Raw genomic sequence first — 17,801 nt, 5'->3', positions numbered from 1 at the left:
CAACATAAACACAACCCCACTTCTCATCACCAAAAATTCCCCAGGAATAAGGAAAACGAAATTCTGACTGCCTTAATTAAACTTTACCTTTAAAAGGGTTTGGTAAGAAAAACTATTTGGAGGAAAAGGAAACAAAAATAATTGTAACTAAATTGAATCTTATTTTTCATTGTTAAATTATGAACTGTGTAAAGTATAAACTTACAGTTTATTTCTGAGCGTGTTTTTTCTTCTCTCACATTTCTACTTGTTGAGTGAATTCTATGTGGTACGGCAACAAGAGGCTAGGAAAGAACAAAATCAATGATATGTGGCATTTGATAATCAAGTCACAGTCTGGTCCACAAAATTACCCAAATATGAAAGAAATACTTCATTTTATGTAAAAATGGAAACAAAATAGAACAATTCTGTGAACATTAAAAAAGGAAAGGCAACCACAATAGCAGCTCAAACTATGAAGGCGAAAATATAAATACCTTTATTACCTACTTAACATAAATCACTATTTGTACTAGAGAGAGTACTTCCAAGACTACATTAAATACATGTGAAATCAAATATAAGTAATAATATATTCAGCTTATTTGTAAATGCAATATTGGACTTTTCTAGATCCATTTTACAAGGAAGAATCAGGTACACTAAATATTTTGGATCTACTTTTACATCAACAAATTCTGAAAGAAAATGAAAGATAACAGTGTAAAGACTAAATTTACATCTATCATCTAACGACTGAACTCAGATGTCTCTTCTTTTAAGGTTTATTTTTCAACTGACATATATTTTTTGAAATAATATTCAATATATATATTCTATATACATGAAATATTTGATATATATAATGATGATGAATTAATAATCATTATAATAAACAGCATAATAGCATATAGATAATTCAATAGGGGACATTGGTCTGTTTCAACTTTTGCCACAATTTGCACCATAACTGATTTACGTGAGATTGTCATAAACTGTACAGCTTATAATTATGTGTATTTGAACTCACAGTATTTTATGTTTTTTAGAAGTTTTCGTCATTAAAAAATTTACCTCAGTTTCTCTCTGTTATAGGTATACCAATATACATTCCTATGAGCAAGAAACTTACTAATATTCAATGCTTTTCTTTAATTTGTAAAGAAGATTCACCCCTCAGGATTATTTATAGACTCTAACAAGCTAAAATTGACCACAAAGGAGTACTGGAAAACTTACACTCTGGATGTCCTAAATACAAGATTTGTCAAGGGCTCCAATATCAGAAAAAGAATGAACTGAAAACTATGATTTAAGAACACCCTTTGAAAACGAAATCTATAGCATGTCAGGAACAAAACTGACATCTAGTTCAAGAAGTTAAATGATTATAAAAAAGACTATCCAGGTATCCAGAGGCCATATTTCACCCTTTAGAATGGAGGTGAACTAAAGACTTGACTGAATTTTTCTTTCACATATATACTAAATCAGATGGTTGTAAAAGAAAGTAATATTTTTTCAAAAAGCCAATGTTGAAAATGATGTATTTCATAGTTGAGAGAAAGGATTTCACAGATTCTGTTAAATGAGGCCAGGGTTATGAAAGATGCCCACCCTGAAAATTAACGTAGGCAACAGCATGTTAGGCACAATCCACTGTGATGCTAAAGAATTAGTTTTCTAATAATGGAAAATTTCACTCACCTTCTCTAAAAGGATATTACATTTACTACAAGTTCAACTTAGCAGAGGAGATTCTGAAATAGCTCCTTCTGAACTTGAATCTGAACTTGAAAAGTTGGATCTCTAAAAGGACATCCTTCAGCATCATTTAAATTGACAAATGCTATGTAGATACAGTCTCAAAAATGAAAATTCAAGCTTTTACTTCTAAAAATGAATACTCTCGTTTTTCTCTAGAAAAGTAATGCATACTAGTCACGGAAACCTGCTATGAGTTTATAATGACTCTAATAAATGATATTTAGAGAAGGGATGATGAATTAATAATCATTCTAATAAATAGCATTTAAAGAAACAAACCATTCACAATGATGTATGTTTCCCAGAGTTTCTTTAAAATAATGCTTTATATGCCTTAACATTTAAATAATTTTTATTACTTCTTGAACAAAACAAAACCCTACCCTTATAAACCATTTCAGTTTATTCCTGTTATTATAATTCACAAGTTCTAAGATTAATGCATTATCAAATAATACGCCCTTTGTGATAGGAGCTAGATGAGAATGCAAAGTTTGTACGGAATGAAGGAAAGAAATAGACAATATGACAAACACTAACATAAGCCAGTGGTTCTCGACCAGGGCCAATTTTGCCCAAGGGCACATCTGGCACTGTCTGGGGTCATTACTGGTTATCACAACTGGGAATCAAAGGGTGCTAGTGGCAACTAATGGGTAGAGGCCAGTGATGCCACTAAATATTTTACAGTGCACAGGGAAGCCCCCCACAACAAAGAACTGTCTGGCCCAACATATCAATAGTGCTAAGTTTGAGAAATCCTGATGTAGGAGGAAAAAAAAGTGTTCAGTTTCACCTCCTTGGTTAGGGGTTGGCATACTATGGCCCACAATTCTCACTGCAGTCTGTTCTTATAAATAAAATTTTATTGGCACATAGCCACACCCATTTATTATCTATGGCTGCTTTTCCTCTCCATTGGCAGAGTTAAGTATGACAGAGACCACATGGCCCACACAAAGTCAAATATCTTTACTCTCTAGCTTTTTATGGCAAAAAGTTTGCTAACCCCTGTCCTAGGTAGATGATCTAAGACAAGTGGGTTCTAACACTTATTTAACATTATCAAATTTATTTTCAGGTCCTCAGCTTTTCCAAGCATATATACTCAAGCTAAAAGTAATACATTTTTACCACAATCACAAAGAAAAAAAAAAAATCCCTCAATGTTTTCTCTTAAAATTGCTAGAAATTTTGGGAAATATGGAAAGTAAAACTTTATTAATTTTTTCACCATTCCATATATTATCAAATTTTTAAAGAAAGGTAACTGCTAATGATAATAAAAATTCAAGTAAAATATATCTATGTCAAACTTCCTTTACAAGTCTGAATCAATATTCTAAATATTTTTTAGCATAAATATCATATGTTGTAAGCTATTAACTTAACGTAAGAAGAATCTATTACTCTACTGCATAATGGATAAGAAAGTAACCAAATTAACTGATAGAAAGAGTGAACATTCACACACTTGATGTGCTCTTAATCATATGTAAGCTTGTCTTGATTGCACTCATGTTGACATGAATCTTACATACTTAAAAGGATAAAGACTATATTTAAACATTTTGAAAATTTATGAAAGCTGGTATATTCAAACACCTAGATATGGAGGCTGGCTATCATTTAAAATATGTCTTGATGAGTTTCTAAAAAGTCCCAAATGCCTTAATCATTATTTTTATTTTTTTTTATATTTGGCAAACTCCTTTCCAACAATGTCAATTCTTTCGTGACACCATCTCTGACTTCCCTAACAAAAACTGGCTGTTCTTTCTTCTCCTCACTCCTCAAACTGGGAGCTTCTCAAGATGACAGATACATTTTATCCACAGCAAATTGCAAATAAATGTTCTCTGAGTTGAATGTAAATAAACATTCAAAATGGAATATTTCAGTAATTCAATAGCTGTTCAAAAGCTGCAGTTAGCTTTCTCTGTTGCAGAGGAGAAAATTGTAATTAAAAAAAAATCTGGGGGCCAGCCCGGTGGCGCAAGCGGTTGGGTGTGCGTGCTCCACTGCGGCAGCCTGGGGTTTGCCGGTTCGGATCCCGGCTGCGCACCGAGGCACTGCTTGGCAAGCCATGCTGTGGCGGCGTTCCATATAAAGTGGAGGAAGATGGGCATGGATGTTAGCCCACGGCCAGTCTTCCTCAGCAAAAAAAAAAAAAAAAAAAAAGAGGAAGATTGGCAGATGTTATTAGCACAGGGCTGATCTCCTCACACACACACACACACAAAAATCTGCCTCAACTTGTTTTTTTTTTTTTAAAGATTTTATTTATTTATTTTTCCCCCCAAAGCCCCAGTAGATAGTTGTATGTCATAGCTGCACATCCTTCTAGTTGCTGTATGTGGGACGCGGCCTCAGCGTAGCCAGAGAAGCGGTGCGTCAGTGCGCACCCGGGATCCGAACCCGGGCCGCCAGCAGCGGAGCGCGCGCACTCAACCGCTAAGCCACGGGGCCGGCCCTGCCTCAACTTCTTATATTAAAAAGGATGAGAGATAAATGAAATGAAATACTGCTAAAGGCATTCATGATTTATGGCCCTTTTACTTATTAGTAAACAAATTTTTCCTTTATGTTTTTTCTTGGAGAAGCAGGCCTCTATTTTCTTTCCTCTTACTTTATTAAGATCATTTTATGTGTATTGCCACTTTCAGAGAGAAATATTCTGAGGGGTAGGTGGAGTGGGGATGAGTTCTCCTTACTGTTAATTCATGGACATTCCTCCAACCTTATGGAGTAAAAGAGGCCCTATCTGAAAAGCTCCTGCAGCTCCATACTATTCACTCTAAGGTTTCACTTTAAGAGGTGATGCTGGCATCTATTTCATGTACCAAATAGGGTTTGTTTTCTGTAGTGAAATGCTACCTTTCAAGTTATTACCTTTGGGGAAAATGTAATTCATAAAACATTTGAGCCCAAATTCTTAGATTCAATAAGGCAGATCAAGAACAGGACCCAAGTTAACTATTCTCAGTGTAGGTACATCTCAGGAAATTAAGCGAAACAATAAAACACAATTTTTTCCCTTAATTATATATAGGGAATATATAATTTTCCCAATAATTATAAGATCAATAATACTTTACATTCCTTCATGTTTCCAAACTTCTTTCTAGACCTTTAACAAAAGGACAGATAGCTTATTTAGTCATAGTTGTATAAAGATGGCAGGCATCTTTGGTGAACAATGATGAACTGATAGAAAGGTTCTCTCTGACTTGACATGATAGAAAGGTTCTCTCTGACTTGACAATCTGTGACCATCTTTCTGACCACTGAGAGCTATCATTCCTTTAGTATCATCAATGAAATTTATACCACTTTAAGTACCTTCCATAAAGCCAGTCAAATTCAAGGCTATCCACCTCAGCTACAGGCCCAGTAACAGAATTCTGCCATATCACATATACTGAATTTATCTTAGGTGCGACAACTATTAGCTGAGATAGGAATATTAGATATGCCAACAGAGTGAAGCTTCCATTAATATCAATGCTTCCATCACATGAGAGTTATTTTATTCTCTAACAACTACAAGGGCTCATTTTTTAACATTTCCATAGTGGAGAATTAGGGTTTTAGTCACCAACAAAGTTAATCCCATACTTTCTACTAACCACTAATAATTCATGAAGTATTGTACAAACATTTTTTGAGAAGAAAACTGAATAGAAATTTTGAGTATATTCTGACATCTTGTTTAGGTGCTTCTCATTTGCGTTCTCTTTTAAAGTGGACGATTTATTTGGCAACTTCATCTAAAATGACTACTGTAAAATAACTACAGTAATTTCAAAAAGTGGATTAGATGATTCTGCCTTTGCCATTTTCAGACAATAGTCATCTGTAAATAGCCCAAGAGTTTTTTATTTAAACTAGTTTTATTTATATACACACACACACACACACACACACACACACGTACATCTATGTTATATATACTAGTAGTTGGTAAAAACAGTTCCTACCTCAGGATCATCATCATCAAAATCATGGTAAGTGGAATGATCTGGATTATTCACTTTATCCAACAGTTCGATTGCCAAAGACCGTGTCAAAGGCTGTGTGACAAATGGGTGCTATAAAATAATGTAGTACAGAACACTTATTAGAAATCTGATTGAATGACATTTTATCTTTTGAAAAAAGACACATTTCAGGGCAAAGATAATACCTGCAGTAACTTTTCAGCAGTAGGTCTTTTTTTTGGATTTTTAGTAAGTGCCATTTTCACAAAATGATGAAAACTATTTGACCTAAGAAATTTTGAAAATGAGACTTTTAAAAGTCAATTCTTTTTTTGTTCATGACTATAAAAGTAAATAACACAAAAATACTTACCATTTCATTTTATCCTTTAGTTTAGGAGGCTGAAAATTGCTTTTTGTCATTAGAAATAATGCTCTGAAAAAATCAACAACAAATCATAACAGCATTTTAAAATTTCATATTTTAATATATAATGTAAATTCTATTATTATTATTCCCAGAAAAAGCAAAGCAAGACTAAGAATATTATTTGTTCATGACATAATAAATAATACTAGGGGGAAAACCCTTAATTTAAGCATAGGATTCTTCAACTACGACACACTGACCTCATTGGGTGTAAGTCAAACATGGGAGGCTGAAGCTCAGCAAGTTCTATGGCAGTGATTCCCACTGCCCAGAGATCACAGAGCTGATTGTACCCCCCTTTCCTCTCAACGGCTGCGACTTCTGGAGCCATCCTGAAGGAAATATTCCAGAAAAGAAAAACCTTCTGTTTATTGTATTTTCCTTCATCTTCCCACCAGAGGCACGTGGAACTATCACTAAGTTGAGGCCTACTTAAGCCTTGATATCTGAAAAATAAGTACGTAGTACTTAAAAGCCCCTCTTTCCCAAGATCTCAGCATCTCATAAGACCCTCCATTTCAAGCTCCCACTAGTGATTCCTTTGTTACTTACTTTCTTACTATAAAGGTTTATAAAAATTTACAATTATAATAGAGCAATATGTCCCAAATTTGTCCACACCCTAATCTCTCTTCCTCTCTACATGGAAAATTCTATAGAGAAATGACATCTTGCAATAAATAATCTAAAATTTTTAGGTCTACCTCCTTACACCAATAAACAGCAATCTGGCTTCTGACTGTTTTCATTTGACCAAAACTATTTCTTGGTGCACCAATAATCTTCATTTAGTACTTAACTCATATTTACTATAAGCTTAATTGGCATTTTTTTCAGTTTTATTATAATTGTAGAAAAGTTGTAAAACTGTGTCTGCTTTATAAAAATACATTTCTTCAGAAGAAAGTTACCGAAATTCAGTAATTTTTTTGTTTCTTTTAACTTTGCTGTAGTCTTATTCTAATTATACCCCTACAAATTTGTATTTGATTGATTTAAATTATTATACTAATTTTCAAATATAAAAATGTCCAAATCCTAAACAATAGTTTTGAAAACTACTAATTGAGATAAACATCTCAACTTATATATCAAAAGAGTGATTTAAACAGGTAGCCTTACAAATACACACTTGTGTTCCTGGTATGATTTCCCAAAAGTCAAGTCAGTCAGTAAACTTAAAGAAAAAAAAAATCCTTCTAACTTTCAAAATGCTTGGTCTTAAAATCTATTTAATCTTAAAGTAGCTTTTATAAATATTCAAATTATAAGAAAAGTGAATTTTCTTATGTCAGTTATTACTTTATTGATGGCTAGATTCCAGGTGGCTGGTGGAAATGCCCTAGCGGTGTATGAAAGTGCATACAGGTGATATGCGGTTAATTAGTGCAGCACATTAACTGATGTTCTCCATTCCTCTGTAAAAATATGAGTGAAAGATTTCAGCTAGTGCACTTCTACTCCTGCTAGTTAAGTTGTATGTTTACCATAATTAAGTTCACCACTGAACTTGTTTACATTTGTTGTCATTTAAGACACAATTTAATATTATGAAAACTGATTTATTATGAAGATTAAAAAGAGTAAATTGTCATGAAAATTAAAGTGAATACTTTAGAAAAAAATTTTTTTTTTTTTTTGTGAGGAAGATCAGCCCTGAGCTAACATCCGATGCCAATCCTCCTCTTTTTGCTGAGGAAGATTGGGCTAACCTCCATGCCCAACTTCCTCCACTTCATATGGGATGCTGTCACGGCATGGCTTGACAAGCGGTGCGTTGATGTGTGCCCATGATCCGAACCTGCAAACCCTGGGGCCACTGAAGCAGAGCGCGTGCACTTAACCGCTATGCCACCAGGCCAGCCCCTAGAAAAACTTTTTAAAGACAAACCCAAAAAATTCTGGCAAATTAGGTAAGTACACGACAACTGTAAAAGACCAAGAAGGCTGTGGAATGTCATTTACATGACTTTCAGGGAAAAGGAAAAATTAGAGAGACAGAAATCAGATCAGGTGTTGCCAGAGGCTAGGGATGGGGAGAGAGAATTTACTGAAGGGAGCAGAAGGAAACTTTTTAGGGGGATGGAAACTTTTTAACATTCATAGAACTGTACACCTAATAAGGCTAAACTTAAACCTCAAAAAGCCTGACCAAAAAAAGTCACATGCTTTGTGGGGCCGGCCCGGTGGCGTAATAGTTGAGTTTGCACGCTCTGCTTTGGTCGCCTGGGGTTCACAAGTTCAGATCCCAGGCATGGACCTACGCACCACTTATCAAGCTATACTGTGGCGGTGTCCCACATACAAAATAGAGGAAGACTGGCACAGATGTCAGCTCAGGGACAATCTTCCTCACCGAAAAAAAAAAGTCACATGCTTTGAATGTCTAAGGTCTCATTGCACTTTAGAGAAACACAAACTGGGAAATGTAGTCAATGCACTATGGATATGGTTTACGTTATTAAGACAGAACTCTAATTAGTGACCCACTCAAAGAAAAGGCCTTGGTCCTATATCAAAAGATGGGCAAATAAATGTGCACTCACATGCCTTAAATTGAAATAAAATGTTTAAGGTACATATGTACTAACTTTGTGATTTGCCAATTCAACAGACTTTTTTGATTAACTAAATAAATGCCAATCTTAGTCACTTTGGATGAGAGCGATTCCTTTCTATTCTATATCCCTAGAGTTTAGGTGGGAAAGACATGCTACTAGAAAGAGAGATGAAGAGTGGGAGTGTTCCAAAAATTGACTTTGCTTAATTCACAATTTCATATGCTCCCAAGATATTTCCTATAAGAGGAATGACATTGATTTTTAATCTCTGAAGCTGAAGTTGGAGATCAGTTATCATCAACAAACATTTATGAAATATGTGTACAGAATCATGCTAGACTCTGGAGATTCAATGAGAGAGTTCCTCCAGATATTTAAAATCAAACCGAGGAAACAGTATCTAAAAATAATAGCAGATCCTCAAGCCCTTATTCCTCTCAGAAATCAATACAAAACAATAAGCAGAACAAAAAAGAGAAATATAAACATATCATTTTTGAAAAATCCAGGAGAGAAATTTGCATTGAAAACAGAAGAATAGTAAATGACATAGCAAGCAGGAGGAAGGACAAACCTAAGTGCGTGCAGAGGAAAAGAACAATAACTAGCAAGCCAATTAGCCCCAAAGAACCCCCAAAGGCTGACAAATTAAAGTCGCAAACTTACAAAAAAGTAGAACTGAGGTTGGGGCTCAAAGTGTCAAGTCTAAATAATGAAGTTAGTCTCCCAGATTCTTCCTCTTATCCACTAAGGCCCACTAATTGCTCCTTCCCCACCCCCAGTGGATGAGGACCAAGAAAAACCGAACAAGAGAGGCTTCAGACTCAAGGATACCAGGAACAAAGGAGGGCAGGGGTTGGGGCACAGAAGTCTGTGTCTAGGATAATGAGTTCCCCAGCTTCCTTCACTTACTCAGTTCTAGAACACTAAAAACCAGGTTTACATGCTACCTCCCACACACACAAAGCTACGAATCAGCTTTTAGTGCCTTGCTCTTCAATGTGAACCAGAAGATAAGGATTACCAAACATCTAAGGGAAGCCTCCATCAGGAAACCATGAGTCTAAAAGGCTGAGCAAATCTTATAGAAAGTAGAACAAAAAAGACTTTTAAAAAGTGAAAGAAAATTTAAGAAAATTAATGGATTAATCCAAGTGGTCCAAGATACAACTAATGAGTTCCAGAAAAAGAGAGCAGGAAAAAGTACAGCAAAGAAATTATCAAAGAAATAATACAAGAATATTTCCCAGAACTGAAAGACATGAATCTCTTGATTGAAAAGTACAAATGCCAAGTACAACGAATAACAGTAAAACGACAAAAAAACAAACAAAAACATTCTGAGGTATATCACCACAAAATATCAAACCACCAAGAATGATCCTAGGGGGGAGGGGTTACATTCAAAGATCTCATATCCTAAGGACATCACACTTCCATTAGCATCAGAGAAAAGAAGCCACTAGAATAATAGCTCAAAAATTCCAATCTAGATTTCTATATTCACCCAAATTATTAATCAAGTATGAGGCTAGACATGCAAAGTCTCAAAAATTTTACTCCTCAAATTTCTTGGGAAGTTACCAAAACATGTGAGAGGGAGTAAATCATGAAAGAAGACGACTTGATTCCAGGAAATGAATTCCCAAGCTGAAGAAAAATTCCCAGGGTGAAGCTATGCAAAATGACCTAGAAAATAAATAATTCAGATTGGAATAGGAGGGAAGAAGACTCTAAGGATTATTACAGGAAAAAACCAAATTAAAACAAACAAAAATCAGGACTAACAGACAATTTGATAGGCTTTATGGTGTAGAAAATTATGTAGAGGCATCTTACAGAACTGTAAAATGTGGGAAGGTATGGAAGTCTCAGCCAGGGATTTAAAAAAAAAAATTAAGCAAATTAAAAATGAAGAAATTATTAAATATAGGAAAAATTTTTTTTCAAGGTAGTAAATGTAATAATAGTATAATAATTGACTCAGCAAGTAAATTGAAAGGATAAGAAGCTTAGAAGATGAATGAAGAGAGCTAAAATCTTCACCTATCATCTAACAATTTACTATTATTTATTATCTATAAATAATAAGATAATGCTAGAGACGACAGACGACACGAGAAGAGTTTTTATAAGCCCTTTTAGCACTACTTGACTTTTTAAACACTTATCTGTTTGATAAAAAGATAAATCAGTTTAAAAAATGGAATATCTCATATCCTAAATATGAAAAAAAATTATCCAGATTAGTGGTATCCCACTGCTGATGAGGTGGGCTATGAGGACGTCAGCAGAGTGGAAGCACTTAAGCTGAAGGCAATGTGAAGGCTTCCAGTGTGCTGTTACTTCCAACAAAGTAATGGTGTGAACGAAAAACCTCTATACCTGTCCATCCCATATTTATAATGACTAATATCTGACACACAGTGAGTGGTCAAAAACATTTCTTGCATAAATAAATGAATGAATAGGACAGTTTTTATAGAATGGTCAAAAAATACCTAGCAGACAAATATTGTTAGAAAGGAAGGGCTGTAGAGGCACCTAGTAGGATTTAAGGTTAATAAGGCAGCTAGAGGCCAGACCATGGAAGAATCTAAATGCCAAGAAATCTGTATTTGATCTTGTGTACAACCAAGATATGTCAAAAAGTTCTAAGCAAAGGGGTACTGTGAATAACGTAATGTTGAAAGATTAGTCAGAATATGAACTGGAGATGGGGGTGAAGAAAGACAGATACAAAAACATCTGTTAAAATACATGTGATATGTGCAGGAGCAAGAGTCGGGTTTTTCCAGTAAAGCTGGAACTATACAACGTTCCCAAAAGCCATATCAATCTTTTAAGCTGTTTCCACTTACTGAATATTAATATGATAGAATATTCTATTCTGTGGCTATGTAATCCATCCACAAATGTACATGCCTAAATTATTTAACCTGTTGATGACTTTTTCAATCTGTTTTAGTCCTAAAAATTTTGACCAGTCTATTTTTTCCAAATGCTGTTTTTAATAATGATAGAAAAAGAAAAAGTTAAATTATCAATTAAAATATAATTACCAATATGGTGTACCAATGAAAGACTTCCGTTTGGCAATTGTAGCTGTTATCTGTGCAGATACTCCAAAATCAGCTATTAAAAAAATGAGAAACATTTAGAAAAGAAAACTGAAAGAAAATAAAATTACTTATGGCAACATAAGACACTTTTAATAATTATTTTCATTAAGCTAATTTCACAGAAATATGAGATATTCTCAAACATAACATTAAAATTTTAACTTTAATGGACTAGCATTAAAATATCACAAAGTAGTCAGTGTGTGTCAGAGTCAAACAGATTCCCACATATCCCCACATGAATCAAATGACAACAAAAGATCAAATAATTTTGATGAGAAAGAGACAGCTGAGAGCATCTAACCTGCCAGACTTAATAATATTATAATTTCTAATTCCCAAGACCTGAAATTCAAGGAATATCACTGGAAAAGGACCTTAAGTAGTAATATATTCCATTCACTCCCTGCCACACCCATGATGACTAACATCAAATAAACCAATAAGCCTATTAGTAAATCTATGTAGCTTGAAAAGACATCCAAACGGAATATTCCCCAAAATCTCACTTTAGCAATACATTCTAATACCAATATCAATCACTAACAGGAAATTTATTTATTTTTTTATAATTTTATTTTTATTTTTTCCCCCAAAGCCCCAGTAGATAGTTGTATGTCATAGCTGCACATCCTTCTAGTTCCTGTATGTGGGACGCGGCCTCAGCATGGCTGGAGAAGCAGTGCGTCGGTGCGCGCCCGGGATCCGAACTCGGGCCACCAGCAGCGGAGCGCGGGCACTTAACCGCTAAGCCACGGGGCTGGCCCAGGAAATTTATTTTATGTATATTTGTTGCTATTCTTTAAGTATGCTGAGTTCTAATATTTTCTAGTTTATTAACGATGATTTCTAAATCCTTATTAACTAAGACATATATAAGATGTCTTTGAGTAAGACACAAAACATTAAACTGCTGATAGAAACTGTTCACTAAGCCATCACTAGTTAGATAACTGTTTTTTCCATATTTAGAGGTGGCTTAGGAAAATTTTATTATATGTTAATTTTTATATACATAATTTAAAATCTGATTAGTCCTATTATAGATTATAGTTCAAAACAGTTTGATTCATATTTTTAAAATATAAATATATATTTTGAATTTTGATTTGTCTTATAGTAATATACAGTTCAGAATAACTGTTTCATATGTTATTAAATACTTCATTTAATACCTAACAGACATGATTTTTGTGTGTGTGTGTGTGTGTTTTTTTTTTTTTTTGTGAGGAAGATCAGCCCCGAGCTAACATCCATGCCAATCCTCCTCTTTTTGCTGAGGAAGACTGGCCCTGAGCTAATATCCATGCCCATCTTCCTCCACTTTATATGGGATGCCGCCACAGCATGGCCTGACAAGTGGTGCCTCGCTGTGCGTCTGGGATCCGAACCCAGGCTGCCAGCAGCGGAGTGCACACACTTAACCGTTATGCCACGGGGCCGGCCCAGACACGACCTTCTTTATAAAACTACTAGACTGTACATGTTTCCTGTCTTAAACTTCAAATTAAGTTACTATTTAGGTTTTGAACTCTATTTTAATCATAACTTGACAACCAAAAGTTACAAAGTAAAAGTTATAATTTGAAATAAAGCAACATTCAGCATCTAAATCATGTTTTTATATAAGTAATACTGTATTTTATTTTAAAAGCTTATGTAAAGAATGTAGGATTTTTGGCAGTATTGAGTTTTTGGCTTTTGTTTACCTTGTTTTTTGGTTACGAGGTAATTTTGTACAGATTTCTTACTAGAAGTCACATTCCTGGGATCAGAGGTGAAAGAACTCTAAAGAAGTTACTATTATTATGAAACATATTCATATTATTATGAACGACATTCATACCATTATGAAAGATACTATTTCACTCCATCTTTACAACAAATCTGTCATATGTGAAAGGCAGACTTTATCCCCATTTAAGAGAAGAGGAAACAGATACAGAGAGGTTACACAGGCCCCACAATGAGATTTCCACCTAACAATACATAGATGCTGCTAGGGGAGGGGAAACCTAGTCTTACAAAGGAAAACATAAACTTACTATGTTTTGGCATAAATTTGCACAAGTGACAAAATTTTAATTTACTTACCCAATTTCACATGACCATTATCCGTTAATAGAATGTTAGCTCCCTTTAAAGTAAGAACATTTTAGTTAAAGTAGGAAACATTTCATCGGACAGCACATATAACAGATTAAATACACGTATTTAAAATAATCACAAGTGGCAGCCTTAGACCTAGAAATACTTAAAATTGAAGTATGACCAATTAAAATGTTAAATTTACTATTCACTTTTTAGGCAATTTGACTATTCTTATAACATGTTCTACCTTGCAAAAAGCTGCTATTAACATAATATGAATGTTACTACGAAAGTGATACATTAGTTTTCATCTAAATATTATTTTCTTACTGATCAAACACTGTCACTGCACTAAAAAAATACCTTAACAATGGCATTTTCAATTCCTTGTATTACATTTTAAACTTATTGCTATCTCCTGTTCAAAAAAACAAAACAAATCTCCCTTTCTAGGAACTCATCCTCAGTTGAACCAGTGCTGGTGTATAAGACTGAACCTTGCTGCTTAGCACATGAGGCTATCCATCAGTATATAAATAACTAGCCACAGGCCCACAGAATTAAAATGTCACCTCACCAGTCTGCGTGACCTCGTAGCATTTTAGTCACTTTTGCTTCTTGACCCAAGCTCAAAGATGATAATTACTTCATCTTCAGTAAGCTCAAAGCTTCTGGCGGAGGTAGAAATACTCTCTCTCAAAGGTACTACAAGCTTTTTTTGTTTTGTTTTTTTTACCTTTTCTGCAACTTTTAAATGAGCAAGCAAAAGTGAGCAGCCTCTTTAGTCTAGGGTGCCTTCAATCATTTAAGTATATTCATAGGGGAAAAAATACGAGAAACTCCTTCCCGCCCAAAACAGAGGAAGAAACACCAGAAGACTGCACCCTCTGATATTACTGCAGCTCTGTGGAATAATGGGAGGAATGAGAAAAAGGAGAGAAGAGACCAGAGCAAGGATTTTAACTTGATCTAGCCTCTAGCTCTCTAGACTTCTACCACAGTCTTTAGTTTGGTCTTTACCCAGCTGCAGATTAACTCTCCTCAATTACAGCTTCTATAACATCACTGCACCCACGGCCTTCGAATGCTTCATTCCATTCATCTATCCATCTCTGTCTCCCTGAGAGACTACTAGCAACCAGGTGCTATTTTAAGGTCCGAGGTTACAGTAATGAATAAGTTCAAGCTTCATGGAGTTTACATCCAAGTAGGAGAAAAATAAAATCTAAAAATGAATACACACACATGAATGAATAAACCAACAAATGATTCAAAGCCAGGTGGAGATAAGCACTCTGAAGACAAATAAAGTAAGAGAAGGCCTCTCTAAGGCATGATATTTAAGCAGAGACCTGGATGAAGTGAGGGTGCAGAGCCATGCCAAAATCTGGGAGAAGAACATTCCAGGAAGAGGGGACAGCAAATACAAAGTCCTGGGGCCAAAAAGTGCTTGACATATTCCAGGAACAGCAAGTTTAGTGTGGCTGGAACAGAATGAGTAAAATAGAGAAGAGTGTGAGATGAGGTCAGAGAGAAAAGCAGAGGCTAGATCATGCATAACCTCGTAGGCCAAGGTAAAAACATCTGGATTTTACACTGAGTATGAAGGAAGCCAACAGTAGTTTATAAGCAGGAGAATGGAAAGATCTGATTTTAAAAGATCACTTTGGTTGCAAGGTGGAGAAGTGACTATAGAACCACTCAAGAATGGAAGCAGAGAGACCAGTTAGGAGGCTATTACAGAAGTCCAGGTGAGATATAATATACTAGTGGCTTAGACAAGGGTAGAAATAGTGATGACAGAATCTTCCCAAAGGCCTAAACAGTGAAGTCTGGCACGCAAGTCCCTGCATAATAAAACACCAAACCATGCAGCCAACCCCATCTCCTATTGCTCTCATATATTCTCTTTTCTTCAATAATGTGGTACAGGTTTTATGCTCCCTAAAATAACCCCAACACTTTCTGACCTCTGTATCTCTGCTCACATTGTTCCCTCTGCTTGGAAGGCACTCCAACCTCCATTTCTGAAAAAAGTCTATTAATATTTCCAGATCATCTAAGTGCCAATGACATAGAACCTTTCTTGATTTACTCATCTTCTCATATCTCGTCTACCTTTAAACTCCAAAGCAGAGGATCTTAGCAGGTGATCCAAGAGCCCACTGAAATTTCATGCAAAATTTGAAGGCAAGTACATAAGGGCATTTTCTAAGGAGAAAGTCCCACGCCTTTCATCAGACTCAAAGAGTACATGATTCAAAAAAAAAAAGGTTTAGAACCTTTATGCTAGAGAAAACTTCAGAAAACAAAATGGAGAGAGAAGAAGCAGCAGAAAAGATGAATGAGAAAGAAGGAAAAAGGAAAATAAATGAAAGTAGAGTTGGGGAGATGGCAGTATCTCTAGAAATAACCAATAACCTCAGCAGTCCTGCCACAGCACCTGGTTTACCACAGAGCTAACGCCAGCATGGCCAGAGCACCTGCTCTCCTCTGCCAGTTAAATGAAAGACAATCAGAAAATGTCAAGGTTTAATTTATCCATTTTGATAAACTATTAATGATAGTTCTTTAAGGTTGGTAAAGTTTACTATAAAGATTCAAAGCATGAAACTTCCTAAAAATTGTATCTTGATGGAAACTATGGACCCAAGTTGCATTTTACAAAGAAATAAATACAAATAAGCCAAAATGGGCTTATTAAAACATTAACCCACAATTACACACTCTAAAAAAGGGTGAATTTTGTAGTATGTGAATTGTATTTCAATAGAGCTACTATAACAAAATCCTTAAAAGTATCACTAAATTTTATTACAGTAACATATTTCAGATAACAAATTCATCAAATAGAACAATCAAGACAATTTTGCTCAACAGTTTGATCAGAGTATTTAAAAATGAAGAGAGGGCTATTAGGTTAAACACATGATGTATACCTTTATATCTCTGTGCATTTTTCCTTTACTGTGAAGATAGTATAATCCCTGGAGTTTCAAAAAACAGAAAAATTAACAAGCTTTTACTACAGAGCACACTTTGAGATTTAAAGTGATCAATTGAGTAGTATTCTCTATTTCTTATTTACACATTACAGAATGTCTAACGGTAATAATTAATTTACTTTACTGAAATATCCTAAAAGACAAAAGAATCAAGAAAATGAAAAAGGCACAGCTCAGCTAGAACCACTACCTTTCCTAAGACAAAAATTTTCACTAAACTCAGCAAACAGTTTGAAACAACTTTTTAAAAGTATGTATCCAATTAGTAACAGAATGAGTTTCAATTCCCCTAAGTTAAGTGCTTAGTTTTCAAGCCTTTCTTTGGTATTAAGAGGAATATAAAAATATAAAATAACAAATCCATAGCACTTAAATTTTAGGAGGTCATATTATCACACTGAGGCTTTAACGTGTTTACTTGCAAATACATTTTGAGTTTATTATACAATTAAAAATGTATTAAAATTGAAGAGTTTACCAAACTAGAATATTTAATCCTTACTTTATTTAACAGGTAATACACATTAAACAATTAGTTTAATAAAGAATGTTACTTCTTAATTAGCATTGGTTTTACCTGTAGTGTTTCTCTGCTAACATATGCAATTTGCAATTCTGATAGAGGTCCCGTTACTATAAGAGAAGAAAATTAATATTAATAAAATTAGTCAATGCATGTTTTTTAATAGTGACAAAGTTTTACAAGTTCCACTAAGCAACAGTCTTAATATACCTAAACAATTCTACTAAAATGTAAGCTCCAAGAAGGCAGGACTTTTAAAAATCTGATGTGCTCACTGTTGTACCCCTAGTGTTTACAACAGTGCCTGACATGGAAAAGCTGCTCAATAAACGTTTATGGA

General features: G+C 34.7%; 1 protein-coding gene across 5 annotated transcripts in view; it reads right to left on the bottom strand.

Moving 5' to 3' along the window:
* The window catches only part of MAP4K3 (mitogen-activated protein kinase kinase kinase kinase 3), a 200,282-nt gene that overhangs the window by 58,165 nt on the left and 124,316 nt on the right, over positions 1-17,801 (bottom strand). For all 5 annotated transcript variants that reach the window (XR_015553666.1, XM_087436855.1, XM_087436856.1 and 2 more), the window contains exons 5-13: positions 17,516-17,571; positions 16,873-16,920; positions 13,937-13,979; positions 11,783-11,855; positions 6,360-6,491; positions 6,103-6,165; positions 5,936-6,017; positions 5,730-5,840; positions 206-284 (exon numbers count right to left, since the gene is read on the bottom strand). Coding sequence is in view for 4 of the 5 variants with exons in the window: in XM_087436855.1 (XP_087292981.1) it covers positions 206-284; positions 5,730-5,840; positions 5,936-6,017; positions 6,103-6,165; positions 6,360-6,491; positions 11,783-11,855; positions 13,937-13,979; positions 16,873-16,920; positions 17,516-17,571 (687 nt within the window). In the remaining variant the exon portion in view is untranslated. The remainder of the gene's footprint in view (positions 1-205; positions 285-5,729; positions 5,841-5,935; positions 6,018-6,102; positions 6,166-6,359; positions 6,492-11,782; positions 11,856-13,936; positions 13,980-16,872; positions 16,921-17,515; positions 17,572-17,801) is intronic.

The sequence above is a fragment of the Ceratotherium simum genome, chromosome 11 (genome assembly GCF_057802395.1).
Source record: "Ceratotherium simum simum isolate JZ-2026a chromosome 11, ASM5780239v1, whole genome shotgun sequence".
In the NCBI taxonomy this organism is placed as follows: domain Eukaryota; kingdom Metazoa; phylum Chordata; class Mammalia; order Perissodactyla; family Rhinocerotidae; genus Ceratotherium; species Ceratotherium simum.
Note: the sequence above shows the minus strand (reverse complement) of the source record. Positions and strands in the feature narration are given on the sequence as shown.